The following is a 14860-nucleotide window of genomic DNA, read 5'->3' as shown; positions in this document are numbered from 1 at the left end:
AGGTCCATCCCCAGGACCCACACGGTGGACGAAGAAAGCTGACTACAGAAACTTGTCCTCTGACCCCCACATGTGTGTCCCTCAACACACACAAAATAAATAAATAAATAAATAAAATATGATTTAGAAATAAACAAATACAATTTGCTTTTAAAAGTTTGCAATGTCACTAATGTAGCATCATTAAGTACACAAGTACTTTTCCCAGAGACCTTCAGGTTTCTATCCCTTTTACAGCATCACCTTAAATCATCAGAGCTAACCGGCTCCATCCAAGCCTTCTGCATCCAGACTGAAGGGGAGTAACACACTGCGCAACAGTTTGCTCATGAAGAGCAGACGTTAAACTACTCCAAGCCGATGCTGTGCCCCTGGCTTCCAGGTAGCTGCCTCAGCTACAGCTGCCAGGAAATGTCACCTGCAAGCTGCCCCAGCATTATCTTCCTGTGTCATATGCAGGACCAAGTCCTCGATCCATATAACAAAACATCCAGATATTTGTCACTTCGTGTTTCTTACAGTCACTAGGCATAGAGAGCACTGCATAGGGAAGATAGGACCTACACCAGGAAGAGGCCTGCTGATACTGGCCTTCACGGGAGGGGCTTCTCACTCAGCCAACAAAAGCGAGACTCAGGCAAGTGATGGTGCAGCCAAAATGTATGACCTAATCAAGTGACTGTGCAACCAAAATGTGATGGAGCATGTACACTCAAGCCTTCCTGGACCCGTCTTTTGTCCTTAACCTCTGTACACTCTCCTCTGTCCCCCGAGGAAGGGACCTCTGCTCCTTCCCTGAGGGTAAGAACTCGGTCAAGGCACCAACACACCAGCACACATCCTTATGGGCTCTGGGGCTCTGGGGCTCTGGGAAGTGATGTCTCCCTAAAGAGGGAGGGACATGTGCCTTCATGTTCAGGACCCACAGAGCTTCAGGCAGGGCGGGGAACGGGGTCTGCTGAATTACCGAGGCCACAAAAACATCGCCGATGGTTTCCACGGCATCCCACTCAGACACGCGGCTGGCCAGTGCAATTTGGAACATGGAGTGGCACTGCAGGATTTCCTTGACACGATAGAATACCATCTTGAGCTTCCTGTCACTCAGGAGCCGGGGCTCCATCTCAGACAGTGGCTTCTCATATTGCTGGACAGGAAACAAGTATGAACAAGTTAATCACCCAACGTGGCAAGGGAGTTGTTCTCCCTCCAAAGCAGGTCATGTCACGTGGCTTGCAATGCCAGCACACAGTCCCAACATTCACACTCTTGGGAGACTTTCTCAAACTTGCATATGTTTGGTCATAAATTATATGTATGCAAAACTATATAACTGGGTAAGAGAAGGTACAGGAAGTATGTGGCCCCATGCTTAGCTACCTCCAAGATCCTGCGGAGAGCATCTACATAGCTCTTCTCGCTTTCAACGATGGAACCCAGGATGTATCTTCTCACGACCTGTCAGGAATCAAAAACAAGACAGTAGAAAATTGCCTCAGGATACACATAGATCATCTTTACTTCTATGTTAAAGCTTTAGGAACTCGAGGAAGGTAGTTGTTGATTTAAAAAAAAAAAGAAAAATTAGCCAGATGTGGTGGTGTACACCTTTAGTCAGCACTGGGAAGGCAGAGGCAGGTGGGTCTCTGTGAGTTCAAGGGCAGCCTTGTTTATATAGCAAGTTGCCGGCCAGCCAGGGTTACACAATGAAACCATGTTTAAAATGTTTAAAAATAGAATCAAAGGAGACCTCTAAGGAAATGACTTAAGTGCTGTGCTAATTAAATAACACATTGGTAATTAAATATACATCTCTGTTGATACAATCTTCGCCTTTAAACTTCAAATTATAAACTGCAGCCATGGCAGGGGAGAATCAAAACCGCTTACTTATGCAGCATCTGTGGTCTGCGTCAGCCAATCAGGTCTTGTGTTTTAATACTAAGTGGCGTGATGGTTCATATATAAATTGAGGGCCAAATAGCTTCAGCCTCAATCAAATGCTACTCACAACAGCACTAAGAATCATTATCTTAGTGACAAGCAGAACGCCTGAGGCCTGAGGAAGGCAGAAGGACAGGCTATGTTTTGCTAAGAGCCACCTAGGCTGCATGTTGACTCTCTCCTATCACTGAGGTGTGAAAGTCTACACGCCAGATGCTCTCATTGGAAACAAGAACTTTCTGATTTCTTTCATTACTAATGTAAAGTATTATCATGTGGTCTGCAAACTGCCAGCGACAACATGCGGTACTGTCATAACCCTGAGTACACCCCAGCAAGTAAAACTGCCATACGTGGAAAATAAGACAGAATACCGCAGTAGAGTCACCCTGAAACCAACACTCACAAACACGTACATGCTCAACATATGCACTAGAACATATGTCACCACCACACACGGTGTGGACATGTGCACACCCCTCACATACACACAGGCAAACACCTGCTAAGAGACGTTATCTGAGAATACAGCAGTGCCACCTAGTGGGCCAAGAAATCATTTCTACTCAGAAAATTCATATTTTACCATGATTATGAACTGTTAACCGGGTAGTTATTGCTCTCTTACAAAAAGAACTAATACTACAATAGTATATATGAAGAATCTCTCTCTCTCCCCTCTCTCCTTTCCTCCCCTCAACCTCTGTGTGTGTGTGTGTGTGTGTGTGTGTGTGTGTGGTGTGTGGTGTGTGTGTGTGAAAGAGAGAGACAGACAGTGTATATTGCCAGAGATCAATCCTGTATCACATTTTTCTGGTCTGCGGCTCACCAGTTTGGTAGGCTTGCTGGCTAGTGAGCCACAGAGGTCTGCCTGGCCTGCCTTCCCAGTACCAGGATGTACCTAACCATGCCCAACATTTTGTGAAGGTTCTAGAAATCAAACTCAAATTCTCCTGCATGTGCAGCAAGCATTTTATGACTGAATTCTCTCACCGATTGCATTTTTAAAAAGATATATGAAATACTGGGCTCGGTGGCTTGTACCCATGATCCCAGTGCTCAGGAGGCTGAGGCAGGGGGATTGACCATGAGCTTGGCCTACCTAGTGAATTCCTGACAGTGTTGCATACAAATTAAGAACCTACTTCAAACTGGCTTTCACATGAACTCTGGTGCTCCATATTTGACCATGTCCCCTTGATGGGGAAGCCCAGTGGCACTCAGGGGAAGGACAGCAGGCTACCAAGAAGAGATTTGATACCCTATGATCATATACAGGGGGAGGAGGTCCCCTTCAGTTACAGTCATAGGGGAGGGGAATAGGGTGAAAGCGGGAGGGAGGGAGGAATGGGAGGATACAAGGGATGGGATAACAATTGAGATGTAATATGAATGAATTAATAAAAAAAAAAGAACCTGCCTTAAAAACATACAAATGTAGCAGAGATTAGACATACTTTGAGTGGCCATGAGGCCATCCACTACCTTAGCCCATTGTCAGACCAGCCTGGGCACAGCTCTTCACTCCCACTGGCAGCCAGCCTACTCTTCTAGAAAACCTAGGAAGCACAGACCCTACCCCAAGGTTCTTGAGCACGACCCAAGAATTAACCCAAGGGTAACGTAAGACCCTGAGATAACAGCTTAGGTCAATGGACTTGAAATTGGCATACAGTAGTCAACATACAAAGCCCCACTCCCTCATGGCTTCCTCCCGACTGCAGGTGATATCAGCCTTCATCAAATGGCATGTCCAGAGAGGGGTGGCACAAGCAGCATCCAGGGGTGTAACATCATCCTAAGAACTACAAGTCCAAAGTTGCCGTGGCCAAGTTCATGCAAGGGCATTCCAGACACAAAGGTGGTGGTTTGCAAATCCAAAGGAACAGAGAGGCGACTCTGTCCTCAAGGCGACAATCGGCTGGGGAAGTCAGAGCACAGTGAGCATTCACCACGGGAGCCTGAGCAGGAGGCAGTCCAGACCAGCCCATGGCCACCCCTGTCCATGTGTGAGGTGCTGTAGGGTGACTGATAAGATTCGATGCCCTTGGGATACAAATAATTTTCAATTAGTGGAAGGGAATAGGGTGAAAACGGGAGGGAGGGAGGAACGGGAGGATATAAATGAAGGGAAAATAATTTAGATGTAATGTGAGTAAATTAATTAAATATTAAAAAAAGAAAGTCCATGTATCGAACAATAAAGGCTTATGAAATATTTAAAAAAGAAGAAAAACAAATAATTTTCAGTAACAATCTCAAAAAAATAAATAATGGCTGACCGACCTATCCCTTCCCAAAATATGACACAGGAAGAATATTCAACACGCAGCCTTTCTAGTTACTTATACTACCTTTTTCCATTTCAGAAGAGGAGGGAAGAAAGAATCCAAAAGCATCAATAGCCTCATTTTAACCTTTACAGACATAACTCTCAAGGAGAGCTCAGTTGCCAGGAGGAAAGATAACAGACGTGACTCCCGACTGTAGGAAAGCGAGCTGCTCAGGGAGCGCAGAACTCCAGGACCGCTGCTCCAGGTCACCAGTGCTGAGCTAGCACTGAAACTCCTCCACTGGACCGCCCTGATCATGCGAAAAGTGAGATCGCATAGGCTGCTATATAATATCTCCCTGCCACTCAGGAAAGGAATTGGGGTTAAACTCAACCTACATGGCCTAGCTAATCCTTGCGTGGACCAAAGGGTGGGAACACGGCCCGGCGTACGGGCTCCCTGCAGAGATGTCTGTATTTAACAGTCACCTGTGTAACTCAGAGGGCACCTCCACCTCCACTCCCTGTCCTCCTGGTCACGGCAATTGTCCAAGGGGCTGCTGGGACTATGGAGGCGTTAGTACCTCCTGTTTAAAATCTGGCTGGCCAGATGGCTCAGTGGGTGAATTACTTGCTGTGCAAGCCTGGAGACTGGAGTTCCATCACCAGAACCCGAGGTGAAAGGAGAAACCTGATTCCCAAAAGCTGTCCTCTAACCTACACACACACATGACGGCATTGCCTACCTGTACACGCACACTCAAGTGCACAGTATACACACACACACACACACACCAGAAGATGCCTATGTATGCTACTGGCCATTTCTTCCTCACGCAGTACTACAATCTCCTCACACACATCACACTTCTACCCACTGTTTCCTCACACTCCTGTTCATGCTCTTCCATACACTCTGTCAGTACACACACACACACACACACACACACACACACACACACACACACACACCACACTACTACGTTGTCTGCAGACAGATCACACACCTGAGCTCACTACCTCCTCACACACTAGACACCCTAGCTCAGTACCCTTCCACCTTCATGTCGTATCCTTGTCTGCTTTCTCAGTCTACTGCCCTGTTTGTGGCCTTACCCCCATCAGTGCTGCTTGCCTAGTTCAGGCCTATTCCTTTGGTGTGGACGGTGTTTGCTGAATGGCTGCCTGGCCCTTCGGGTTCATTCTATGTAGGGATCTATGCCTGCTCTCACCTCCTCTGTGTAGCTGTTTCTCCTCCTACCATGGACAGGGTTTCCTCTGAGCTTCCTGTCTGGCACAGGGATGTTGACAGGGAGGAGGAGGCTCTGGGCTTCCTTCAAAGCTTTAGTCCCTGGTACCCAGCTGAGATCCTATATACGGTCATATGTGGGGAAACAGTAATGCTGGAGCATGTCAGGAATGCTGTCAGTAAGCCTCTCTCATGCTCAAGTCGGGTGGGTGAGCCAGGCAGCATCGGAGAGGAGGCCCCAGGATGGCTGCTCGTGTGGCTATCTGTCAACAATCCTTTTCTGACCAGCAGCACAGGTTGTGTCCCCAGATGGGCATGAGAGAGGGTTTAAGGACAAACCTGTGGTGAGACTGAAACACAAAAATCAGGCTTTCCCACGTGTATCTACGGGGCACGGTTCAGATCATTAGCCTCCTCTGCATGGCCAGCTTTGTCTTTGTAAAATGCAAGACGCACACAGAAAGAGAGGGCTTTTGAGGACTATAGGGGGCAAAGCCTCAACCCTGATGACTGGTAATTAACCAGACAACTCTCAGGCTGTCCACAACTCTTTGCTGTGTGTGTGTGTGTGTGTGTGTGTGTGTGTGTGTGTGTGTGTGTGTGTGTGTAAAACTCTGCTGATGGACTATATCTCTTTATTCATACCCACTTTTTCCTTGGTTCTGTTTTCAAGTCTAAAAGAAGGTAAGCTTGCTAATGGGGGCCTGACCAACTAGTAACTCTTAGATAATCTCTTTAACCTTTTCAACTCTAACCTTGTAACTTGGCATTTTATGTTATTGTCCTCACGTGTCCATGGTCCGTATCTATTTACCTATACAAGATCTATGCATGTCTTTCATCATCCTGTCTACCTATCCACTGGCTCACCTTTAACTTGTTATCCATCCGTTATCCCACCCACCCACTCACCATCCATCCATCTGCCCACTTCCCCACCCACCCATCCAACCACTCGCCAGTCCACCGGCTCACACATCCAGCCATGTCATCGAGCACAATTTCCACCCTTCTATCCACGTGGAAAAGGCCTCAAATCCAACCCAAGCAATTTTCACTCCCTCGAAGTCTCATGCACTAAATTATGATTTGTTTCCTGTGTTTTCATTTTACCAAGTAAAATCAAATTGAGACCACTGACTTTTCCCCTCTGTACTTACTACCAGATGTTAAGAAATTAATTATTTCTAGATAACTTCATTAGCTATTAAAAGTCTATTACTTGGAGGCTGGAAAGATGTTCCAGTGGTTAACAGCACTGGCTGTTGAATCTTAATTTTAGGCACCTATGTGTGCATCTTTTCCACACATCTATACATTGCCACTTTGAGGGTTTTGTTTTATTGAAACAGCATCTTGCTGTATAGCTCAAACTATCCTCCTGTCTCAACTTCCCCAGTGCTGGAATTACAGGCACGGCCACCATGGCTCACTGCCTATAAAAGTATCATATCAGTGTGTGTGAACTAGACTGAATAACTTGTGACAAAGAAACTAAGTGCCACACATTTCTCACACTTATACATAGAGGTGTTGTTTATGGTATTTCAGGACCTATGCTGAGGCCAGAGCTAAGACCAGCCCTTTTGCAAACCGTGGAAGCCCTGGTGACAGCAGCAGGTCTTTCAGTGGGAGCCCCTGTGGTTCACTTACCTGCTGCTGAGACAGACCCTCAGGCATTGGGGTCAGGACAGCCTCCGGGTGCTTACACTCAACGTCTATAAACAAATTCTGGTCCTCTTCAAAGCAATACCTCTGATCTAGAGGAGATGGGGTAGGGAGGAAATGCATGAGCTTCCCATTAAAAGCCTCTATTTATGACATTATAGCACAGTAAAATAGGCAGTGTTTAAAACTAAAATACATCTTTTGTATAAGCATTTCAAGTCCAGATACGTACTTTCCATCTGGCTGTTATTAAGTTGAAATTTTAACAAACCCAATAAAAAAATTCTTCCACAATGGTTAAAAAAAAAAAGCATCAGTATTTGAGATTTAATCTCAGTCAGAGATATTAGGTAGCCAAGTGGAAAGGTCAATAAGGATACTTTAGTTACACAGCACCACAACCTGAGACAGAAGAGCAGCAGGTGGGACCTACTTCTTGACTTCCGGTCCTTCTCACACTGGGGGCTGAAAAGCACCACTTCACAAAAATTAGAAGGTTTAAACTAAAGCTGGGACTATGGCTCAGAGGCGGAGTACTTGTCAACAAGTGTGAGGCCCCCGTGTTCCATCCCCAGCACAAGGAAGGGAAGTCGAAACCAAAACCGAATCCACCTCTAAGAACCAGACAGAGCTAGGAATGTGCGCTGTGTCTGGAAGCAGGAGGCACAGGAGCCACTGGATACGAGAGAAACCCCGAAGGCTGACAGGATGGCAGGGACCCGAGCACTTGATGCTTTAAAAGAACTTTCCAGGTAACTGAGAGACATCTAGGACCAAGACCCCTTGCTCAGGCCACGCCTGTGATATGGCCGCCTGGGAAGTGGAAACATGTGGCCTGTTTAGGGACACATCTTTGAGCTATGGCACCTCTTTCCTACCTACACCGCCAAGAGAACCATCCCATCCTAAACCAAAGATTTGCTGCACCCATCCCAGGAGGCCTCACCAGCCTTCAGACCCTATCTGGAATCTCAAATCCCAGATGTGGTGGTCCAAGAAGTTCCTGTGACCCAAAGGGCCCTGTGCCGATGGCTTAATGGGAACATTCCAGTGCCCCAGATATAGATAGGCCATACAGGCTGCACAGGTTCTTCAGCAAGATTTAGGAAAACTCATTGTGATGCCAGCCAGTCTTCTTCACCAGGCTGCAGAGATGGCCAGCCACCTCTTTATAAACACCACCAATCCAATCAGAGTGGCAAAGTTGGAAGAGCCCATGCACCATCAGTATGCCATGCGCTAGTCTGATGTGGGATGGGAGAAGTGACTAGGAATCCACAGATAGGGTCCCTGGCCCTGCGGGCAATAGGGGAAGGGCACTAACTACCCTCTAGTGAGAGGGGTCCACTGGAGAGTCAGCTATTTACAAGGAAGAACTCCCCCAATTTTCTGATTTTATTGGGTGCACCCCCTTTACATATTCTGCCAGTGAGTCTCACTACCCCGCAACTAGCCATGTGAAAGACTGTAAGAGCAAAGCGCCCTTCATTTGGGCGGGGCAGGCGTGGGTCAGCTGGGTGCAGCAGAAGTGTCCCTGCTAAGGGGAAGTACAGGAACGTCCCACACCGCCTTCTCTTCACAAGGAAAGCTGACCCAGGTTCCCAGACCTTGAGAGATGAAAGACTTGGTCCTGATGAAGGAGCGGCCTCTCTTCACTGCGGCTTTGGTCTTCTCCAGCCCGTCTTTGGTCCCCTCCTTGGCTGCCTTCATGAGCTTTTGCATCTGTAAGGCAGGAGCAAAGGAGTAAGGAGCTGCTACGCTCCCGCATGATGCCACTGCTGTCACTTTAAAAGAATACTGTCAAGTAGCCAGGGCCGGAGTGCTACCTGGAATGAGCTTTTCATTTGTCTGTGTGTGTGTGTTTGTGGTTCTGGGATACTTTTGTTTTGTTTTGGTTTGGTTGTTTTCCTTTCTGGTTTTTGCTGTTGTTAAAGAAGAGCCCTTCCTTTACAGGATTCAAAAACCTCCCTTCTACCGAAGTTTGTATTTTTTTAAAACTGCAATCTCTTCCAGATACAAGTTGTTCTGTAGAGTGCAGGCAGTCTACATAGTGTGCCCCAATCCAAGGGGAGAAGGGGTAACTGCACGCTCAAGGCTTCAAATAAGCCTTTTGTGTTCTCTATGGGATTCCTTCCTGACACAACCCGGGTAAAGCTACACCAGTTACTCAGAGGGGAAAGAGTGAGGGCTAGAGAGACCCGTGGGAAGGCAGCCAATCCCTCCATAGGGACATAAATCAGAAAGACAGCCTGTGTGGTTGAGGTCACTAGACCTGGTTTCCTCCAGCCAGAGCTGTGACTTAACATTCAAATTTAAGCCGCAGGTGCTCAAGGGTGGTCTTGGCACACAGTAGCATCTCATTTCTTACTCTTTAAATAGATAGTGTTGAAGGTATTGGCAGCAGACACTGAATGTCCTTTCAGAGAAAACCCAGGAGGCTGATGGAGAAACAAGCCAACATCCCTCACACCAGCTCTTGGTGAGCCTACTTCAGCGCTCCTCAGTTGCCATGGCAACCAAGGCTGCAGTGCATGCCCTCTGCTATCTGCTCTGGACCACCTCACCCAGGGGACAGGAAGCCTGTCTGTCTGTCTTTGGGACAGCCCATGCTGGAGCCCCTCACATCCCAATGCTGACACTGCTGCTTTCTGTTCAACCATTCAACACAGCTATAATCAACCTCTTGTCTATACTCCCAACTCAGCACCCCAACTCTTAAAGTGACTCTTGTCCCTCCATCCTAATACCTGCACCCTCAGCCCCAGACGTGACTTTAACCTGTCAGTATGTCAATGGCTGGCTCTTGTAGCTCATTACGGGTACTGCCAAAGGTCCCGTTCCTCCTGGTCCAACCGTGGGCAGCTGCACCTCAGCCCCAATTGACCACATCAGAACAATCAGAGGACAAGGGGCAGAAAGGGCCTTCTAGACCCCAAAGCACACTTCCATGTTAGGCAGGTAAGACCAGGTTCCAGAAGGTAAGGAGACTCACCCAAGGCTCAGCCTGAATGCAGGACTTTTTCCGCTCATGCCACTGGCACTTGCTTTGGGCCTGTCACTCACCATCATCCAGCCATTGGTAAGCTGGACTAAGCTGGCTTTGTGCGGCATGCTACCCCATCTAGCAGAGAGCCCCTGGCTCCCGGGAAACCCCGGAGTTACCCAGCTGTCTCACGGATCTGCCTCTGTCTTTTCACTGCCCTGCAGGAAACCAACCAGATGCTGCTCGAACAGTGACGTGACCCCTGGGGAGGAGGATCCTCAGGAGGCCTAGTGTATAAATGCTGGAGGCCGGAGCCACCGCCTGCCCAGAGCTGCCTCCAAGCACACCTAGTTTTAGTGAAGTTCTGTCTAGCACGTGACTAGATCCCACAGCAGTGAAGGGTGGAGGGTCGGTGAAGGTTACTTGACAGTGCCCTTTTAAAACTCATCGCAAAGGACTAAGATGTGCAAACCTAGCAGTTCTCAAACTTATGGCCTAGGAGTCCCTTAGGCTTCACAGTCATTTCTGTGGTTTTGAGCAGTGCTGGAAACGAAGCCCAGGGCCTTGGGCTTGCGAGGTACTTGCTTTATTTCACTCGGCTCTGAAAGACCACTGAGCGCCCTGGCATATCACAGTTCTATTTACTAACCTAGAACAACTGCATTCAAGTTAAAATTTGGTAACAATGTTAAATGACATATTGATGTTTACTCAAAAGATACTCAGTCTATTGCATTTTACATTAAATAACATAATTATGAGAAATGACTCTATTTTCCAAAAGAAAATCAGTATTTGTTTCGCATGTTTGGGAAACCTCCCAGCCACTGCTGATCCCACAGTCCATCTGCTGTGATGTCACATATCGCACATTCCCAGAAACCTCCTCCCTTCACTTGTGCGAGAGAACAAGTTCAGAAGTCATTCGTGACGGCCCTGGAAATGGACGGGTGACCTAGGAGCCCTGGGCCACGCTCTGAGAGCCACTGCTCTGGCCATGCCACACATGGCGCCGAGTGGAGCGTGTGCACAGCGTGGTCTGCTCTGGACCACGTGCTCACTACAGAGGGTAAGGAGGAGCCACACTACCTTCCGCTCCTGCCTGTGTTTTGCCTGATGCGCCTCCACGGCTCCCACTGTACTGGCCACCAAGCCTCTCATCTTTTCCTCACAGTGCGCCTTAAAGCGGGTTAGGTCATGAGAGAGCTGCAGCACAAAGAGATACGCCTTTCAGAACAGGCTCTGTGGGTTTCCCCACAGGCTACCCTGCATGAAGGGTGTGGCGCCTTCCTGGCTGGAGGCCACGGCCAGCTGTGCTGACCTGAGGTAAACACACGAGTGAGGATACGTGCTCCTTCCACTGGCGGGCTGCATATGCTCCGGGGAAGCGCGGAGCCAATAAACATACAGAGATATCGGTGTGAGGTCATTCATCTGTAGCTCCAGGAGACAAGAATTCACTTGTGCAATATACACTTAATGCTTGTCTGCGTCAGCATACAAAGGGAGGAACCTGGAACTCAAGACTGTGCTCAGGTGCAGCTGCAAAGGGGAAGACAGTCTGCACTGTAACAAGACACCCTGACTGGTGGCTTGGCCCCGTGTGCTGAACCACTCTTCTTACGGTCGCCAGCATCTCAAACACACGCGGCCAGCCATTTCTCCCCAGCGGGTAATGTCTCATGTCAACCAGGCCAAGGGCATTTTAGATAATATTTAATAAAAATCTGATACTACTTCAACAACTCAGTTTTACTCTGGTAGTTTTGGAAACCTGACACCTTAGTCTGGATGGCCACTTCTCCCTGTGCTTCTGTGCTGAACAGGCCTACCCTATGGGGACCCCCATCTTCCAAGCAGCAGATGTGGGCTCTGTGTCCCTTCCTTCCCACTCTACATTCATAGGCTGTTTTGCACTCGCATCTCTAGTGCTTTTAGCAACAGAAGGCTGCTGAGCCACCTGCCGTCCTCGCCGGCATTTGTGGAGGCTTGACAGAAAGTGGGAGTCCACCATGAGGGCAAGGAGAGTAGCCCATTGGCGCTGCCATCTTCTGGAGTCAGTCTAGGGGGAAGGCCTGAAGTGTTTGTCACAACACAGGTTCCTGGGCACCCTCATGAGTTCCCCTGGCTGCAGGTGCAGCTCTATCTCTGGACAGGTGCCAGCTGCACTCCTATGTTCCTGGAGAAAGCCTGGCTGCAAGCTGGTGCTATCGCCCTTGGGGCTGAAATAAGTTAGAGGAAACGACAGTTCTCTGGTGACACAAAAAGTTGGTCACAATCACAGCCTCTGGCTGCTGGAGTCACTAGGGGAAGGCAGGCAGGTAAGGGAGGTTATGATTAACGGCTACAAAGGCAGGCACCAGGTCTTAGATGAGGACCTCCTGTGGGCTGCCTGTCAACCTGTCAACCTCATACAGGAAGTTGTCAGCCACCACTGTGACTGGACACCGTCAACCCTTACACCTGCCACAGGAAATGCCACCAACAGAAGTTACAGGCAGTGACAATAAATCCTTCTACACATGGTTATAGGGGACCCCAGCAACAAAGAGTATATGACCTTGCCAGCCACAGAGAATCCCACTACAGAGCAAGCTGTTGTCAGGGTCAGGCCTGTCCTTGGTCTAATATTTACACTAATGGCTTCCATGTTCCTCCGTGGACTGTAATGTAAGAAGAAGCCAAAAAATAAAATCTCTCTCTCTGGGAAAATGATTCAGGTGGCTGGAGCCTCACTGCACAGCCTTGCTTCTCAGCCCTGTTTCCACATCATCCAGTTCTCACGCAGCTGGCCGCTGGCAGGGCAGTGTGGGAGCAAAGCCGAGTTGGGCCTGTCTTGCCTCAAGGGCCCCGGTCAGCCCACTCTGTGCGCGAGGAGAAGAACCAACTGCCCAGACTCTGCACCACTTTGGCGCCCATTGATATTTCTCTTCCTTTTTGAGAAGGCATCTTTCTCGGCAGCCCTGGCTATCCTGAAACCATACACTCCTGGCAATCCTCCAACTTCAACCTCCCAAGTGCTGGGGTTACACTTGTGTCAACACATTTGGCTCTTACCGACTTCTTAGAGGATGAGTGATGAGTCTGTTCAGGACTGCAGGGGTGACTTACCGGGGGGTGTAACAGGGGTGGGTCCTTCTGTGCTTAGGGCTAAGAGACTATGTCGCTGGTACCCTGTGCTCTCCAAACTACCGATCAGAGAAATAACCGGGCAAGTGTGTGACTCCAAACACATTTTCCAGTCCTGTTCCTGGGCAAGCAGAAGGACACTTGTCCATCATACAGACCAAGCACGTACTTGCTTTTTATGGCTGCCACGCAGGAAGGACCTGGGAATCCCATTCTTGCACTCCGAGTCGCTTTGCTCCTCATAGCTTTCGAACTCACTGGAACTCCACCCGTACTCCAGGGAGCTGTTTCCACCTTCGTCTCCATTCTCCACATCGTCATAGATCATTTCATCTGAGTGCACAGACCAAGGTGAGGATGTTAAGTTCACTCTGAGGTCATGAGCTTGCCGAGGGACTGTTCACCTACAGTCCAGATGGAGGCCGTCCAGCACTGTTCAGGAACAACGGCAACTCTGCCAAGGGCACTGGCGCTCGGGACCTCCTCCATGTGGGCAGTGGTTGGAATCTGAAAATGGCCTGTGTGTGATTCTGGCATCCTAGGGACCCAGCATGATGATGGCAAATAACATGACAATATGTTAAGTCATATGCTAGCCACTGTGAACGTCCCACAGAGGGAGGGCTTTCTGTGTATGTGGAACATGCAAAGATTAGATGGATACGCGACAAGCAGATAGAAAGGTGATACAGAGGTGACAGGTGATACACGGAGGACCGAAGGGGTGATAAATAGCTCTCGTATCCTTTCTGCCACCCTCTGGTATTCTCCTCCAAAGAAATGGGCTAAATTTCACTACTTTTCAATAAATTTTGAGCACAGGCTATTGTCTCAATAACTGTATTGTTCTTTAAATCTATCCCAAAGGTTTTTAAGATTACTAAAGGCAAATTATGCTGTGATTTTTCCATCTGGTTTCATCTTTGACAGTTTAAAGACAATAGTATAACTATTTTTATAAAGTGGTCTTCAATTTCTAAATATTTGTCATTCATTCATTCGTTCGTTCATGCATTCATTCATTCATTTATTGTCAAGTTGGCAATTAAATCTAGGGCCTTGCACATGCTACACCGGTACTTGGCCACTGCACTATCTAGTCCTAGCCCTTTTTCTTCACGATTGTTGGGTCATACTAGTTGCCTTAAACTCATTCTGTAAGTTGGGAAGGACTTGTACTCTCTCTGTAGCTCAGGATGCCCTAGAACTCCAATCCCCCTGCCTCAGCCTCTACAGTAGCTAGGACACCACCAGACTCAATAATTTGTATTATTATATCCTTTAAGAAGTTATGTTCATATTATTTTTTATCAATTTTATTGGACTGTGTAGTAATCTAATGTCAGCTTGACACAGCTAGAGTCATCTGGGAAGAGGGAGCCTCAGTGAGAAAATGCCCCCTCCAGATTGGCTTGTAGGCAAGCTTGTGACATCTTTTGATTGGCAGTTGATGTGGGAGGGCCCATCTCACTGTGTGTGGTGTCACCCTGGGCTTGTGGTTGTGGGTGCTATAAGAAAGCAGGCTAAGCAAGCCATGCAGAGCAAGTCAGTAAGCAGCACTCCTGAGGTTCCTGCCCCATCACTCCTCAGTGATGGGAGCGGACCTCCCCAAGTT

General features: G+C 48.2%; 1 protein-coding gene across 7 annotated transcripts in view; it reads right to left on the bottom strand.

Annotated features, from left to right (window-relative positions):
• The window catches only part of ARHGEF10 (Rho guanine nucleotide exchange factor 10), a 90417-nt gene that overhangs the window by 48413 nt on the left and 27144 nt on the right, over positions 1 to 14860 (bottom strand). For 6 of the 7 annotated variants that reach the window (XM_084758878.1, XM_084758876.1, XM_084758874.1 and 3 more), the window contains exons 8-13: positions 13415 to 13578; positions 11206 to 11322; positions 8741 to 8855; positions 7119 to 7225; positions 1381 to 1458; positions 968 to 1147 (exon numbers count right to left, since the gene is read on the bottom strand). In XM_084758878.1, the coding sequence (XP_084615004.1) occupies positions 968 to 1147; positions 1381 to 1458; positions 7119 to 7225; positions 8741 to 8855; positions 11206 to 11322; positions 13415 to 13578 (761 nt within the window). The remainder of the gene's footprint in view (positions 1 to 967; positions 1148 to 1380; positions 1459 to 7118; positions 7226 to 8740; positions 8856 to 11205; positions 11323 to 13414; positions 13579 to 14860) is intronic. The other variant, XM_084758879.1, reaches the window with a different exon arrangement.

The sequence above is a fragment of the Acomys minous genome (assembly GCF_964271855.1).
Source record: "Acomys minous genome assembly, chromosome: 15".
Classification (NCBI taxonomy): domain Eukaryota; kingdom Metazoa; phylum Chordata; class Mammalia; order Rodentia; family Muridae; genus Acomys; species Acomys minous.
This window is presented reverse-complemented; position numbering and strand designations above follow the sequence as displayed.